The sequence below is a fragment of the Anser anser genome, assembly GCF_964211835.1.
Source record: "Anser anser genome assembly, chromosome: W".
Lineage (NCBI taxonomy): Eukaryota > Metazoa > Chordata > Aves > Anseriformes > Anatidae > Anser > Anser anser.
This window is the reverse complement of record NC_139731.1, coordinates 6,549,520-6,563,929: the sequence shown is the minus strand read 5'-3', so window position 1 is coordinate 6,563,929 and position 14,410 is coordinate 6,549,520. Positions and strand designations below refer to the sequence as shown.

The following is a 14,410-nucleotide window of genomic DNA, read 5'->3' as shown; positions in this document are numbered from 1 at the left end:
GGCCCGGATGCTCCGTGCATCCTTGGCATAGACTACCTCAAGAGAGGATATTTCAAGGACCCAAAAGGGTTCCGCTGGGCTTTTGGCATAGCTGCCTTAGAGACAGAGGACATTAAACAGTTGTCTACCTTGCCCGGTCTCTCGGAGGACCCTTCTGTTGTGGGGTTGCTGAGGGTCGAAGAACAGCAAGTGCCAATCGCTACCACAGCTGTGCACCGGCGGCAATATCGCACCAACCGAGACTCCCTGATTCCCATCCATAAGCTAATTCGTCAACTGGAGAGCCAAGGAGTGATCAGCAAGACTCATTCACCTTTTAATAGTCCCATATGGCCAGTGCGAAAGTCTAATGGAGAGTGGAGACAGTGGACTATCGTGGCCTGAATGAAGTCACGCCACCACTGAGTGCTGCAGTGCCAGACATGCTAGAACTCCAGTACGAACTGGAATCAAAGGCAGCCAAGTGGTATGCCACAATTGATATCGCTAATGCATTTTTCTCCATCCCTCTAGCAGCAGAGTGAAGGCCACAGTTTGCTTTCACTTGGAGGGGAGTCCAACATACCTGGAATTAACTGCCCCAGGGGGGGAAACACAGCCCTACCATTTGCCATGGACTGATCCAGTCTGCGCTGGAGCAGGGGGAAGCTCCTGAACACCTGCAGTACATCGATGACATCATTGTGTGGGGTGACACTGCAGAAGAAGTTTTCGAGAAAGGGAAGAAAATAGTCCAAATCCTTCTGAAGGCCAGTTTTGCCATAAAACAGAATAAAGTTAAAGGACCTGCACGAGAGATCCAGTTTTTAGGAATAAAATGGCAAGATGGACGTCGTCAAATCCCAATGGATGTGATCAACAAAATAACAGCTATGTCTCCACCAACTAGCAAAAAAGAAACACAAACTTTCCTAGGTGTCGTGGGGTTTTGGAGAATGCATATTCCAAATTACAGTCTGATTGTAAACCCGCTCTACCAAGTAACCCGTAAGAAGAATGCTTTTGAATGGGGCCCTGAGCAACGACAAGCCTTTGAACAAATTAAGCAGGAAATAGTTCATGCAGTAGCCCTTGGGCCAGTCCGAACAGGACCAGATGTAAAGAATGTGCTCTACACCGCAGCCGGGGAGAATGGTCCCACCTGGAGCCTCTGGCAGAAAGAACCTGGGGAAACTCGAGGTCGACCCCTGGGGTTTTGGAGTCGGGGATACAGAGGATCTGAGGCCCACTATACTCCAACTGAAAAGGAGATATTGGCAGCATATGAAGGGGTTCGATCTGCTTCGGAAGTGGTCGGTACTGAAGCGCAGCTCCTCCTGGCACCCCGACTGCCGGTGCTAGGCTGGATGTTCAAAGGAAGGGTCCCCTCTACACATCATGCAACTGATGCTACATGGAGCAAGTGGGTTGCACTGATTACTCAGCGGGCTCAAATAGGAAACCCCAGTCGCCCAGGAATCTTGCAAGTGATTATGGACTGGCCAGAAAGCAAATACTTTGGGATATCACCGGAGGAGGAGGTGGTCCGTGCTGAAGAAGCCCCACTGTACAACAAGCTACCGGAAAATGAGAAGAAATATGCCTTGTTCACTGATGGGTCCTGTCATATTGTGGGAAAGCATCGGAGATGGAAAGCTGCTGTATGGAGTTCTACACGACGAGTTGCAGAAGCTGCTGAGGGAGAAGGTGAATCGAGTCAGTTTGCAGAAGTGAAAGCCATTCAGCTGGCTTTAGATATTGCTGAACGAGAAAAGTGGCCAGTTCTCTATCTCTATACTGATTCATGGATGGTAGCAAATGCCCCGTGGGGGTGGTTACAGCAATGGAAGCAGAACAACTGGGAGCGCAGGGGCAAAACCATCTGGGCTGCCAGACTGTAGCAAGATATTGCTGCCCAGGTAGAGAACCTGGTTGTAAAGATACGCCATGTAGATGCTCATGTGCCCAAGAATCAGGCTACTGAAGAACATCAAAACAACCAGCAGGTGGATCAGGCTGCTAAGATTGAAGTGGCTCAGGTGGACCTGGACTGGCAACGTAAGGGTGAATTATTTATAGCCCGATGGGCCCATGACACCTCAGGCCATCAAGGTAGAGATGCAACATACAGATGGGCTCGTGATCGAGGGGTGGACCTGACCATGGACACTATAGCACAGGTTATTCATGACTGTGAAACATGTGCTGCAATCAAGCAAGCCAAACGGTCAAAGCCTCTTTGGTATGGAGGACAATGGCTGAAATATAAATATGGAGAGGCCTGGCAGATTGATTACATCACACTCCCTCAAACCCGCAACGGCAAGCGCCACGTACTTACAATGGTGGAAGCAACCACCGGATGGCTGGAAACATATCCTGTGCCCCATGCCACCGCCCGGAACACTATCCTGGGCCTTGAAAAGCAAGTCCTATGGCGACATGGCACCCCAGAGAGAATTGAGTCAGACAACGGGACTCATTTCCGAAACAACCTTATAGACACTTGGGCCAAAGAACATGGTATTGAGTGGATGTATCACATCCCCTATCATGCACCAGCCTCTGGAAAAGTTGAACGATACAATGGAATGTTAAAGACTACACTGAAAGCAATGGGTGCTGGGACATTCAAAAATTGGGATACACATTTGGCAAAGGCCACCTGGTTAGTCAATACCAGGGGATCTGCCAACCGAGCTGGACCTGCCCAATCAAACCTGTTACGCACTGTAGAAGGGGATAAAGTTCCTGATGTACATATAAGAAACATGCTGGGGAAGACAGTCTGGGCTACTCCTGCCTCAGGAAAAGGCAAACCCATTCGTGGGATTGCTTTTGCTCAGGGACCTGGATGCACTTGGTGGGTAATGCAAAAGAATGGGGAGGTCCGGTGTGTACCTCAAGGGGATTTGATACTGGGTGAGAATAGCCCATGAGTTGAATTGTATTATGTTAATTATTATATAATACTGTACGTCATCACTACCATGATTGCTATATATCAGTGGCCTATTAATGGTATTACAGTAACAGGCACACAGATAATGATGAATGAATTTTGATAGAATTGTACAAGCACAGAGATGTGATGGAACGAGAACAGGCTTCAACATGTGACGATCCAATATCACACACCATCTCTTCTGCCCTGAAAGACTGCTGGGACAGATGGAGCCCAAAGTCAGTCATGGACTACACACACTCAGTGGACATTTTATATACATATATGAAAAGTGGTGATTAATTGGAATGTATTGGAAAGTGTGTAACCATGACATAAATGGTATGGAATAAGGGGTGGATATATTGTCCTGGTTTCAACTAGGATAGAGTTAATTTTCCTCCTAGTAGCTGGTAGGGTGCTATGTTTTGGATTAGGATGAGAAGAGCGCTGATAACATGCTGATGTTTTAATTGTTGCAGAGCAGTGTTTACACCAGGCCAAGGACTTTTCGGCTTCTCGCTCTGTCCTGCCAGCGAGCAGGCTAGGGGTGCAGCAGGAGCTGGGAGGGGACAGACCCAGGACAGCTGACCCAAACTGGCCAAAGGGGTATTCCATACCATCTGACGTCATGCTAAACAACATATAGGGGTGGCTAGCTGGGGTAGGGGGACTGGCTGCTCAGGGATAGGCTGGGCATCGGTCAGTGGGTGGTAAGCAATTGCACTGTGTATCACTTGTTTTGTACACATTATTAGTAGTAGTACTATTATCATTATCGTTATTATTTTCCTTTCTTTTCTGTCCTAATAAACTGTCTTTATCTCAGCCCACGAGCTTTCAGATTTTTTTCTGATTCCCTCCCCTATCCCAGAGAGGGAGGGGGGAGGGTGAGCAAATAGCTGTGTGGTGCTTAGCTGCCAGCTAGGTTAAACCACAACAGTCAACTTGCTACCTTTTTCATTGTATTTTTGTTCTTTCATTTTTAGGTGCCTTGACCTAAGCCATTTGCAATTTTACAAAAAGCCTTATAAGTTGGCTTTCCAGTGCCATGAACAATATTGGAGACTGTCCAGAGAAGGGCTACAAAGATGGTGAAGGGCCTAGAGGGGAAGACATATGAGGAGTGGCTGAGGTCACTTGGTTTGTTCAGCCTCGAAAAGAGGAGGCTGAGGGGAGACCTCATCGCGGGCTACAACTTCCTCATGGGGGGGAGCGGAGGGGCAGGCACAGATCTATTCTCTCTGGTGACCAGCGATAGGACCCAAGGGAATGTAGTCAAGCTGTGACAAGGGAGGTTCAGGTTGGATATCAGGAAAAGGTTCTTCACCGAGAGGGTGGTCGCCCATTGGAACAGGCTCCCCAGGGAAGTAGTCACAGCACCAAGCCTGTCTGAGTTTAAGAAGCGTTTGGACTATGCTCTCAGTCATGTGGCCTGAATTTTTGGATAGACCTGTGTGGTGCCAGGAGTTGGACTTGATCATCCTTATGGGTCCCTTCCAACTCGGGATATAGTATTGTATTGTGTTCTGTTCTGTTCTGTTCTGTTCTGTTCTATTCTATTCTATTCTATTCTATTCTATTCTATTCTATTCTATTCTATTCTATTCTATTCTATTCTTTTCTATTCTTTTCTATTCTTTTCTATGCTATGCTATGCTATGCTATGCTATGCTATGCTATTCCATTCCATTCCATTCCATTCCATTCCATTCCATTCCATTCCATTCCATTCCATTCCACAGAGAATGATACAATCCAAGGTAAAGAAAGCTTACTACACTTTTCATTACTTTATGCAAATATACACTGAATGTCATTTAAGATCTACAAGTAGCAACATTTTTACTTCTATGCTATGTCACATTTAGGTTGAAGTTCAAACATGAAACACAGGACTGGAAATAATGTTCTTTCGCAAAAAAAAAAAGGAAAAACTAAATTTGTTCTATTACATGTGAATTGCAACATCTGAAGGCTCATAATTTGACTTTGCTACCTAAAATACAGTAGTCCATATGATGTCATTAAAAGAATGTGCATTTAAATTCATATTTTAGTAAAAATTATAAATTTGATCAATAACCAACTTACATAGCTCCATTTGTATAGACTGTGTCACTTCCCTCCACGTACTGAACCTGGGGTGGGTAGACATGCTGTACTGGTTGCACAGTCTGTACTTGCTGTACCTGTAAACGCAAACACCAGAAATATGGGTTAGTTTACCTTATAAAAAAGAGTGACTAGTGCTTCAGTGCATCTAATAGCTTCTAAACAATCCTGAGTCATGGGATATACCTGTTCTCACAATTCCTAAATAACACAGAATGCAGTATTGTGCTGCAATTCTGTAATACGGAAAGTGGAGTACTAACACTGGAGACACATGCCCTTGTCAGAACAGGTCCTAAAAAAATTCAGTGTAATCCTAGAAGAGTCTATTAAATTCTGTCCAAGAGCAATTTTTCCTACTTGTTCTTCTCCACTATTAACTCATATACTTCAAAAGGAAAATCTAAACTTCACTGTTAACCTAATTAATTAATTAATTAACCAGATTAATATGAAAACCTGAATTCTGAAGAAAACACAACACTTTGAATAAGACTTTTCAAGTGTGTGTATTCGGCTTACATGGCAAAGACTTGGTAGCAGGGGGCTGCAGGGATGGCCTCTGCGAGAAGAGCCCAGGAGCTGCCCCATGTTAGATAAGAGCCAGTTTCAGCCAGCTCCAAAAGGGACCTGCTGCTGGCCAGAGGTGAGACACGAACAACTCTGGTTGCGCCTCTGTGAGAGCAGATTTAAGAAAAGGAAAAAACAGCTGTGCAACAGCAGTTGGGAGAGAGGAGCAAAAAAAATGGGAGAGAAACAATGAGGCAGACACCAAGGTCAGTGAAGAAGGAGGGGGAGGAGGTGATCCAGGTTCAGAAGCAGAAGTTCCCCTATGGCCTGTGGAGAGGACCATGGTGAAGCAGGTTGTCCCCCTGCAGCCCATGGTGTACTATGGCGGAGCAGATCTACGCACTGCAGCCCATGGAGTAGCCGACAGTGGAGCAGGTGGATGTGGCCTGAAGGAGGCTGCCACCCATGGAGAGCCCCCACAGGAGCAGACTCAAGGCCAGACCTGCAGCCGGTGGAGAGGAGCCCATGGTGGAGCACGTGATCTGGCAGAGGCCACTGCTTGTGGGGGACCAGTTCAGGGCTCCCCAGTACAAGAGGAACATAGAGCTACTAGAGCTACTAGAGCTACATATAACTACTAGAGTGAGTTCAGAGGAGGGCTGCGAAGATGATTAGAGGACTGGAGCACCTCTCGTACGAGGACAGGCTGAAAGAACTGGGCCTGTTTAGCCTGGAAAAGAGAAGAATGAGGGGAGACCTCATCAATGTATATAAATATCTGAAGGGAGGGTGTCAAGAGGATGGAGCCAGTCTCTTTTCGGTGGTGCCTAGCAACAGGATGAGAGGCAAGGGGCACAAACTGAAGCACAGGTGGTTCTGGCTGAATATGAAGGGGCACTTCATTACTGTGAGGGTGACAGAGCACTAAATAGAATACAGCCTTCTGCTCCGGTTAAGCAGGTTCATGGATTGATGCATAGTGCAGACCCTGAAAGCTGGAATGGTGATTTTTTGGTTTGACAGTGATGATGATGTCAAAGAGATTGCTGATTCTGAACCTCAATCGATTTCCTTGAGACCTTTGGTTAAGACTGAGACTACTGTTGATGATGATGATGAAATCTGCACTACTGTGCAAACGATTCCATGGTCACCAGCAGAGTTGGTTAAAATACAGGAGAAGTTCTCAAGGCGGTCAGGGGAATCGGAAGAAGTTGAGTATGTGTGGTGAGTTTCTCTTGAAGGAGGAGATCAAATTATGTTGAGTGAGGAAGAGGCAGGAGGCTTTTGGGGACCTGGAGTATTTTTAACCACCACACCAGGAGACCCTAATTACTCTATAACAGCACGGGCTGCATACTGGGCAGGTGGTGTAGATCCCCAGGAGAGAGGGGAACCCCTGGAAATTAGAGCCACAAGCTATTCTGACCTGGCTGTAGCAGTACAGAAAGCAGCCTGCGTTCAGGCGATATATGAAAGAGATGAATTCGGGAAATCCCCGATGTTAGCTCCTATTGACCCAGCTCGATTAATCCCTCTCATCCGTGGACTCCCTGATTGTCTTAAAATGTTCATAGCAAATACCCAGGATCGCATACTAGCTGCTCATAGGGATGATGATAGTGGTTGTAGGCGAAATCCTAACTCCCCCATTCCCACCTGGAGTGAATTTGTACAAGACATAGATAAGTATGGATGCTGAATGGGCTGGATTAGTTCATCCAGTATTAAGTCCCAAGACGACGCTCAGCGAGTCCACCAAATCCACACTCAAAATCCCAGATACCCCAAATTCAAAAAGAGGTTCAAACCTAATAAGGAACAGGGTGAGTTGTGGTGTAAGGCCCTAGCTTTGGGTGGACCCCGACCATTCTTGTGTGGTGCCTCTATGGAGGACCTCCGTACATTAGTCCAATTTCTGGGTAAGAAAAATATTCCGGCTGGGGAGAATTGCCTAACTGGAAAACCCCCAACCCATAAGGAAACTGCAACTTCTGCACCGAGCCCAATTGAGGAGGCAGAAGCTCAGCAAAAAAACTCCTATCCCCGGGGAGGGCAGTGAGGCACCCTGCTCGGCAGGTATTAGCAATTCAATGGCTCTCTAATGAACACTCTGACCCTATCATTGCCATTCCCGCTGGACCCCGAAAAATATTGGTAAATTTTCTTATTGACACCGGGACCCAAATGTCCGTAATTACACGAGACAGCACAAACCCTGAGCATAACACCTGGTCAATGCAGGGTTAAATTCATGGGAATCGATGGTGTGGAAAAACAATGCCCCACCGCAAAAATTTCACTCTGGCTGCCAGAGGAACAAAAATTAACCAGGGTAGAAGTATTAGTCAGTGCTGCGTACAGTAATATTTTAGGATTTGCCATACTGCGTGGCCGTATGTGGAAACTCCCTGATGGAACCGTGTGGAGTTTCACGACACATCAAAGGGATTCAGGCACAGTGAGACTGAGTCTGTTCCAAACATCCATACCCTTACCCCCCGCTAAAATCACTAATGTTCGGCAATATCTGTTGCCAGCAGCAGCACTTATGGGGATTGACGGGGTGGTAACAGAATTGGAAGAAAGAGGCATTATTAAAAGGACTCATTCACCTTACAATTCACCAGTGTGGCTGGTAAAGAAACCAACCAGGCAATGGCATTTTGCAGTGGATTACAGACAATTAAATGCTAACACCACACCTTTGACTGCCACAGTTCCAAACATGGCAGAGATAGTGAAAGCCTTCTGTGCAGCTAACAATAGCAATGGTGCTAACTACTCCCAAATATCTCTACACATGGGAAGTTAAAGATTGCTATTTCACCCTCTTTCTAACCCTGCCGGTTAAATATAACCGAGCATATTTTCTTTTCTTTTGTGTTCACAGGAATCCTGAGTGAACTTCATGTGGACAGCTGGAGAATCGCAAACCAACAGTTTGGATTAATAATGCTATGCTTTACCCTGACCTTGATGCAATTACAGGCCTTAAAGGAAACTTAGCTACTGTGGTTGTGCACGGAGCTGAGGTGTTTCACCGTGACATCTAACCATGCATTGTCACAGTATAGCGCAATCACTGGAACATCTCAGAACAAAAAGGACCTAAGTCTCTCTACTTTAGTTTTACATGGGAGTAAAATATTTTCAAAAGATGAATGGAGTTGGAACGATTCTCTAAGAATAGCTGAACTTCAAGCCACATCTGGCCAGACAATACAAATCAATTGCTGAATAACTAATGGATCTACTTACAATAGGCTGACTGAAATTAAGACAATTTATGCTGATTCCACCAGACCACAAAATTATAGTACTGATTGTAGCAAAATAACTGAACCAAATTTTGATTGCTGGGACAATTTTACTTTCACCAAACCTATAACTGTGTACTGTCTTTGGGATTACAGAGGCACAGAATTACTATTTGAATTTATGATCAATACAGAAACGTCTTCGTTGACTGCAAAGGATAAGAAGCCTCTGCCCCCGCAGATATTTGAAAATGAACCAGCTCGGCCTCCCATTGGTCTAACTCCTTCCATCTTCAACACAGGTCCTTACATAATTAAAAATGTGGGACAAAAACAAATTCTCTTTAACCCTAGCTGGTCCCTAAAAAGGGTAGAGCTAGCACTGCACATTCTCTGAAACAATCTCGGCGCATGCCACGGGATGCAACTGGGTTACTGGGAACAGGATTAGGTATCTTAAATAGCACTGATGCTGAGGTCCTAATGAGTAGAATAACTGCTACTACAGATGACCTAAGGAAATTGGAACGACCAATAAAACCATCCTTATTGGCCTTAGGAGCAAGTCAATGGCTTCTGTCAGACATTTTACCCCACTGGGAACAAATTGAAGAAAACGATCATCAATTAATTGTAAATGCCCTTGGAAAAACTCAGGGCAATACCTCCCTTGCCTTGAGCTGCATCCAAGCGCAGTTATGGATACAATCTGTAGCAGCAGCTATTATTAGAGAGGGAGAAGGAGGAACTTTGCCCACTGAAATTCGAAAATTGATTTGGGATAATGCTTCCGAATTTGAAAAGGAGTTTCAAGCATGGTGGCAATTCGTCAACTTTACCTATTATGCAGAAAATGATAAAGTTGTTGCCTTTATACTTACCATAAGTAATGCCACCATATACAATGTATATCCAATCATTGCATTAGGACTCAGTCATAATGGAACTATACTTTATCCTAAGGAGCATAAAGTATGGGCCCATCAAAAGGGAGGAAAGTGGCAAACAATTGATGTGAATGCATGCATTGTGCGTGAACAAAAAGGCTTCATCTGTGAGAGTAACATACTCGAAGCCCAAGACATTTGTCTTGACACTGAACAAATATTTGCCACTTTGAGATACATCCTAATGAAACCCTTGAAACTATGCTTGTATATATTGGGAAAGGCTGTGTTTGCATGAGAACCCATTGTGATTCTATAGTCATAGATAATACAGTTGTAGATACCAGTAATCACTCTAATGTTTGTGTTTGCAATTTTACCAAAATTCTAGGATGTGATTTTAGTTACTCAGCTCCTGTCACCTCTTACCAACTTCTTACAGCCAATTATACTCTACTTCATGATCTGCTGCTTACTCCTATTGGAATGAACCTCACCTTGGTGAAGAAATTGCTGTTACATGAAGACTTGAAGCGACTGATGAAACAAGTTTGAGAAAATGGACAAAAGACTCTGATTACTGTCCATCATGATGCAGAAGAAATACATCGAGTGACGGAAAGAGTAAAGAGAGATGAAAAATACCGTTGGTAAGACACTTTGGAAGGTCGCCAGCTGCCACAGGAGTCTTCAACAAGGTGCTTCACCCTGTTGTTGTTTTGTTAATACTCACTGTATTATGCTTTTAGTTCGTATGTTAAACTCTGGATCATGATGAAACATTTAGCATCCCTACACAACATACATGCACTTGATAAACCTCGCCCCGAGAATGTATGTGATATTCCCGACATATTCCAAATGTCGTGAAGCTTGAGTGACTATAGTCACGGGGTGGATTATGTGGTGCAATTGCCTAAAGTAACTAGGAAAATAAAACTAATATTCACATTTTAAAGAAAATGTACAGCACTGAAGAGGCTTTCAGGGTAGGGTGTAGCTGCATTACCTGAGTATAACCTAGGCTTCCAACCTTAGATGCTATCACACTGGGGGGACCTGGTGTGCTGACTCTAAGGAACAGTACGGAGGGTAGAGTGGAGTGGAGACACCATGGCTAGGCTCTGTGACCAGGTGGGGACTCGATTGTTCTTGTGCACACCGAGACCGATAAGCCGCACTTTTTGCTACCCTGAGCCAACGACCTGTCATGTTTTGACGAATGCTGTACTCTAGTGCACTTTTGCTCATTATAATTTCATTATAATAACAAAACACACCTCCATCCCAAAAGCAGCCCGCCTCCAAGGTGCGACCACCCCTCACTAGAAGAAGAAGAAGAAGAAGAAGAAGAAGAAGAAGAAGAAGAAGAAGAAGAAGAAGAAGAAGAAGAAGAAGAAGAAGAAGAAGAAGAAGAAGAAGAAGAAGAGGAGGAAGAAGATGAAGAGGAAAAGGAAGATTAATTTGAAGAATTTGAAGAAAGTGATGAATTTGGTGAATTTGAAGAATTTGATGAATTTGATGAATTTAAGAATTTGAAGAGTATGAAGAATTTGTTGAAATTGAAGAAAAATCTGACGAATTTGAAGAAGAAGAAGAAGAAGAAGAAGAAGAAGAAGAAGAAGAATTTGAAGAAGAACAATTGGAAGAATTTGAAGAAGAATTTGAAGAAGACGTAGATTTTGAAGTAGAATTTAAAGAATTTGAAGAATTTGAAGTATTTGAAGTAGAAAAAGAGGATGATGATTAAGAACAAGAAGAATAATTTGAGGAGGAATTTGAAGAATGGAAGAATTTGATGAAGAATTTGAAGAATTTGAAGAAGAAAAAGTAGAAGAAGAAGAAGAGGAAGAAGATGAAGAGGAAAAGGAAGATTAATTTGAAGAATGTGATGAATTTGGTGAATTTGAAGAATTTTATGAATTTGATGAATTTAAGAATTTGAAGAATATGAAGAATGTGACGAATTTGAAGAAGAAGAAGAATTTGAAGAAGAATTTGAAGAAGAACAATTTGAAGAATTTCGAGAAGAATTTGAAGAAGACGTAGATTTTGAAGAAGAATTTAAAGAATTTGAAGAATTTGAAGAATTTGAAGAAGAAGAAGAGGATGATGATTAAGAACAAGAAGAATAATTTGAGGAGGAATTTGAAGAATGGAAGAATTTGATGAAGATTTTGAAGAATTTCTAAAAGAAAAAGTAAAAGAAGAAGAAGAGGAAGAAGATGAAGAGGAAAAGGAAGATTAATTTGAAGAATTTGAAGAATGTGATGAATTTGGTGAATTTGAAGAATTTTATGAATTTGATGAATTTGATGAATTTAAGAATTTGAAGAATATGAAGAATGTGATGACTTTGAAGAAGAAGAATTTGAAGAATTTGAAAAAGACTTTGAAGAAGACGTAGATTTTGAAGAAGAATTTAAAGAATTTGAAGAATTTGAAGAATTTGAAGAAGAAGAAGAGGATGATGATTAAGAACAAGAAGAATAATTTGAGGAGGAATTTGAAGAATGGAAGAATTTGATGAAGAATTTGAAGAATTTGAAGTAGAAAAAGTAGAAGAAGAAGAATAGGAAGAAGATGAAGAGGAACAGGAAGATTAATTTGAAGAATTTGAAAAACGTGATGAATTTGGTGAATTTGAAGAATTTTATGAATTTGATGAATTTAAGAATTTGAAGAATTTGAAGAATGTGACGAATTTGAAGAAGAACAATTTGAAGAAGAACAATTTGAAGAATTTGAAGAAGAATTTGAAGAAGACGTAGATTTTGAAAAAGAATTTAAAGAATTTGAAGAATTTGAAGAAGAAGAAGAAGAAGAAGAGGATGATGATTAAGAACAAGAAGAATAATTTGAGGAAGAATTTGAAGAATGGAAGAATTTGATGAAGAATTTGAAGAATTTGAAGAAGAAGAAGAAGAAGGTGAATTTGAGGAAGAATTTGACGAACTTAACGAATTTGAATAATTTGATGAATTTGGAGAATTAGAAGGGTTTGAGGAAGAATTTGAAGAATTTGAAGAAGAAAAAGTAGAAGAAGAAGAAGAAGAGGAAGAAGATGAAGAGGAAAAGGAAGATTAATTTGAAGAATTTGAAGAATGTGATGAATTTCGTGAATTTGAAGAATTTTATGAATTTGATGATATAAGAATTTGAAAAATATGAAGAGTTTGATGAATTTCAAGAAGAATATGACGACTTTGAAGAAGCAGAAGAATTTGAAGAAGAAGAAGAAGAATTTGAAGAAGAACAATTTGAAGAATTTGAAGAAGAATTTGAAGAAGAATTTGAAGAAGACGTAGATTTTGAAGAAGAATTTAAAGAATTTGAAGAATTTGAAGAAGAAGAAGAAGAAGAAGAAGAGGGTGATGATTAAGAACAAGAAGAATAATTTGAGGAGGAATTTGCAGAATGGAAGAATTTGATGAAGAATTTGAAGAATTTGAAGAAGAAGAAGAGGATGATGATTAAGAACAAGAAGAATAATATGAGGAGGAATTTGAAGAATGGAAGAATTTGATGAAGAATTTGAAGAATTTGAAGAAGAAGAAGAAGAAGAAGAAGAAGAAGAGGATGATGATTAAGAACAAGAAGAATAATTTGAGGAGTAATTTGAAGAATGGAAGAATTTGATGAAGAATTTGAAGAATTTGAAGAATTTGAAGAAGGTGAAGAAGATGAATTTGAGGAAGAATTTGACGAACTTGACGAATTTGAATAATTTGATGAATTTGGGGAATTAGAAGGGTTTGAGGAAGAATTTGAAGAATTTGAAGAAGAAGAAAAAGTAGAAGAAGAAGAAGAAGAGGAAGAAGATGAAGAGGAAAAGGAATATTAACTTGTAGAATTTGAAGAATGTGATGAATTTGGTGAATTTGAAGAATTCTATGAATTTGATTATTTAAGAATTTGAAGAATATGAAGAATTTGATGAATTTCAAGAAGAATTTGACGAATTTGAAGAAGAAGAAGAATTGGAAGAAGAATTTGAAGAAGAATTTGAAGAAGAAGACGTAGATTTTGAAGAAGAATTTAAAGAATTTGAAGAATTTGAAGAATTTGAAGAATTTGAAGAATTTGAAGAATTTGAAGAATTTGCAGAAGGTGAAGAAAATGAATTTGAGGAAGAATTTGACGGACTTGACGAATTTGAATAATTTGATGAATTTGGGGAATTAGAAGGGTTTGAGGAAGAATTTGAAGAATTTGAAGAAGAAAAAGTAGAAGAAGAAGAAGAGGAAGAAGATGAAGAGGAAAAGGAAGATTAATTTGAAGAATGTGATGAATTTGGTGAATTTGAAGAATTTTATGAATTTGATGAATTTAAGAATTTGAAGAATATGAAGAATGTGACGAATTTGAAGAAGAAGAAGAATTTGAAGAAGAATTTGAAGAAGAACAATTTGAAGAATTTCGAGAAGAATTTGAAGAAGACGTAGATTTTGAAGAAGAATTTAAAGAATTTGAAGAATTTGAAGAATTTGAAGAAGAAGAAGAGGATGATGATTAAGAACAAGAAGAATAATTTGAGGAGGAATTTGAAGAATGGAAGAATTTGATGAAGATTTTGAAGAATTTCTAAAAGAAAAAGTAAAAGAAGAAGAAGAGGAAGAAGATGAAGAGGAAAAGGAAGATTAATTTGAAGAATTTGAAGAATGTGATGAATTTGGTGAATTTGAAGAATTTTATGAATTTGATGAATTTGATGA

The 14,410-nt window shown here is 41.0% G+C and overlaps 1 protein-coding gene and 2 pseudogenes across 3 annotated transcripts in view; all 3 read right to left on the bottom strand.

Annotated features, from left to right (window-relative positions):
- Positions 1–14,410, bottom strand: part of LOC310888710 (arrestin domain-containing protein 3-like) — a 494,161-nt pseudogene that overhangs the window by 20,056 nt on the left and 459,695 nt on the right. Inside the window, exon 4 of the transcript in view lies at positions 5,018–5,115. The product of the transcript in view is annotated as an arrestin domain-containing protein 3-like (transcript). The remainder of the gene's footprint in view (positions 1–5,017; positions 5,116–14,410) is intronic.
- LOC310888605 (uncharacterized protein) lies at positions 11,196–12,291 on the bottom strand (the record flags this gene model as incomplete). The annotated part of the gene is given in 3 exon segments (XM_083815481.1): positions 11,196–11,810; positions 12,178–12,208; positions 12,211–12,291. Coding segments are annotated over 3 exon segments (294 nt in total), but the record flags the coding sequence as incomplete, so codon positions are not given.
- On the bottom strand, positions 12,882–14,386 carry LOC310888604 (annotated as a pseudogene). The gene is made up of 3 exons: positions 14,165–14,386; positions 13,801–13,995; positions 12,882–12,899 (listed from the first exon to the last, which is right to left on the bottom strand). The product of its transcript is annotated as an uncharacterized misc_RNA (transcript).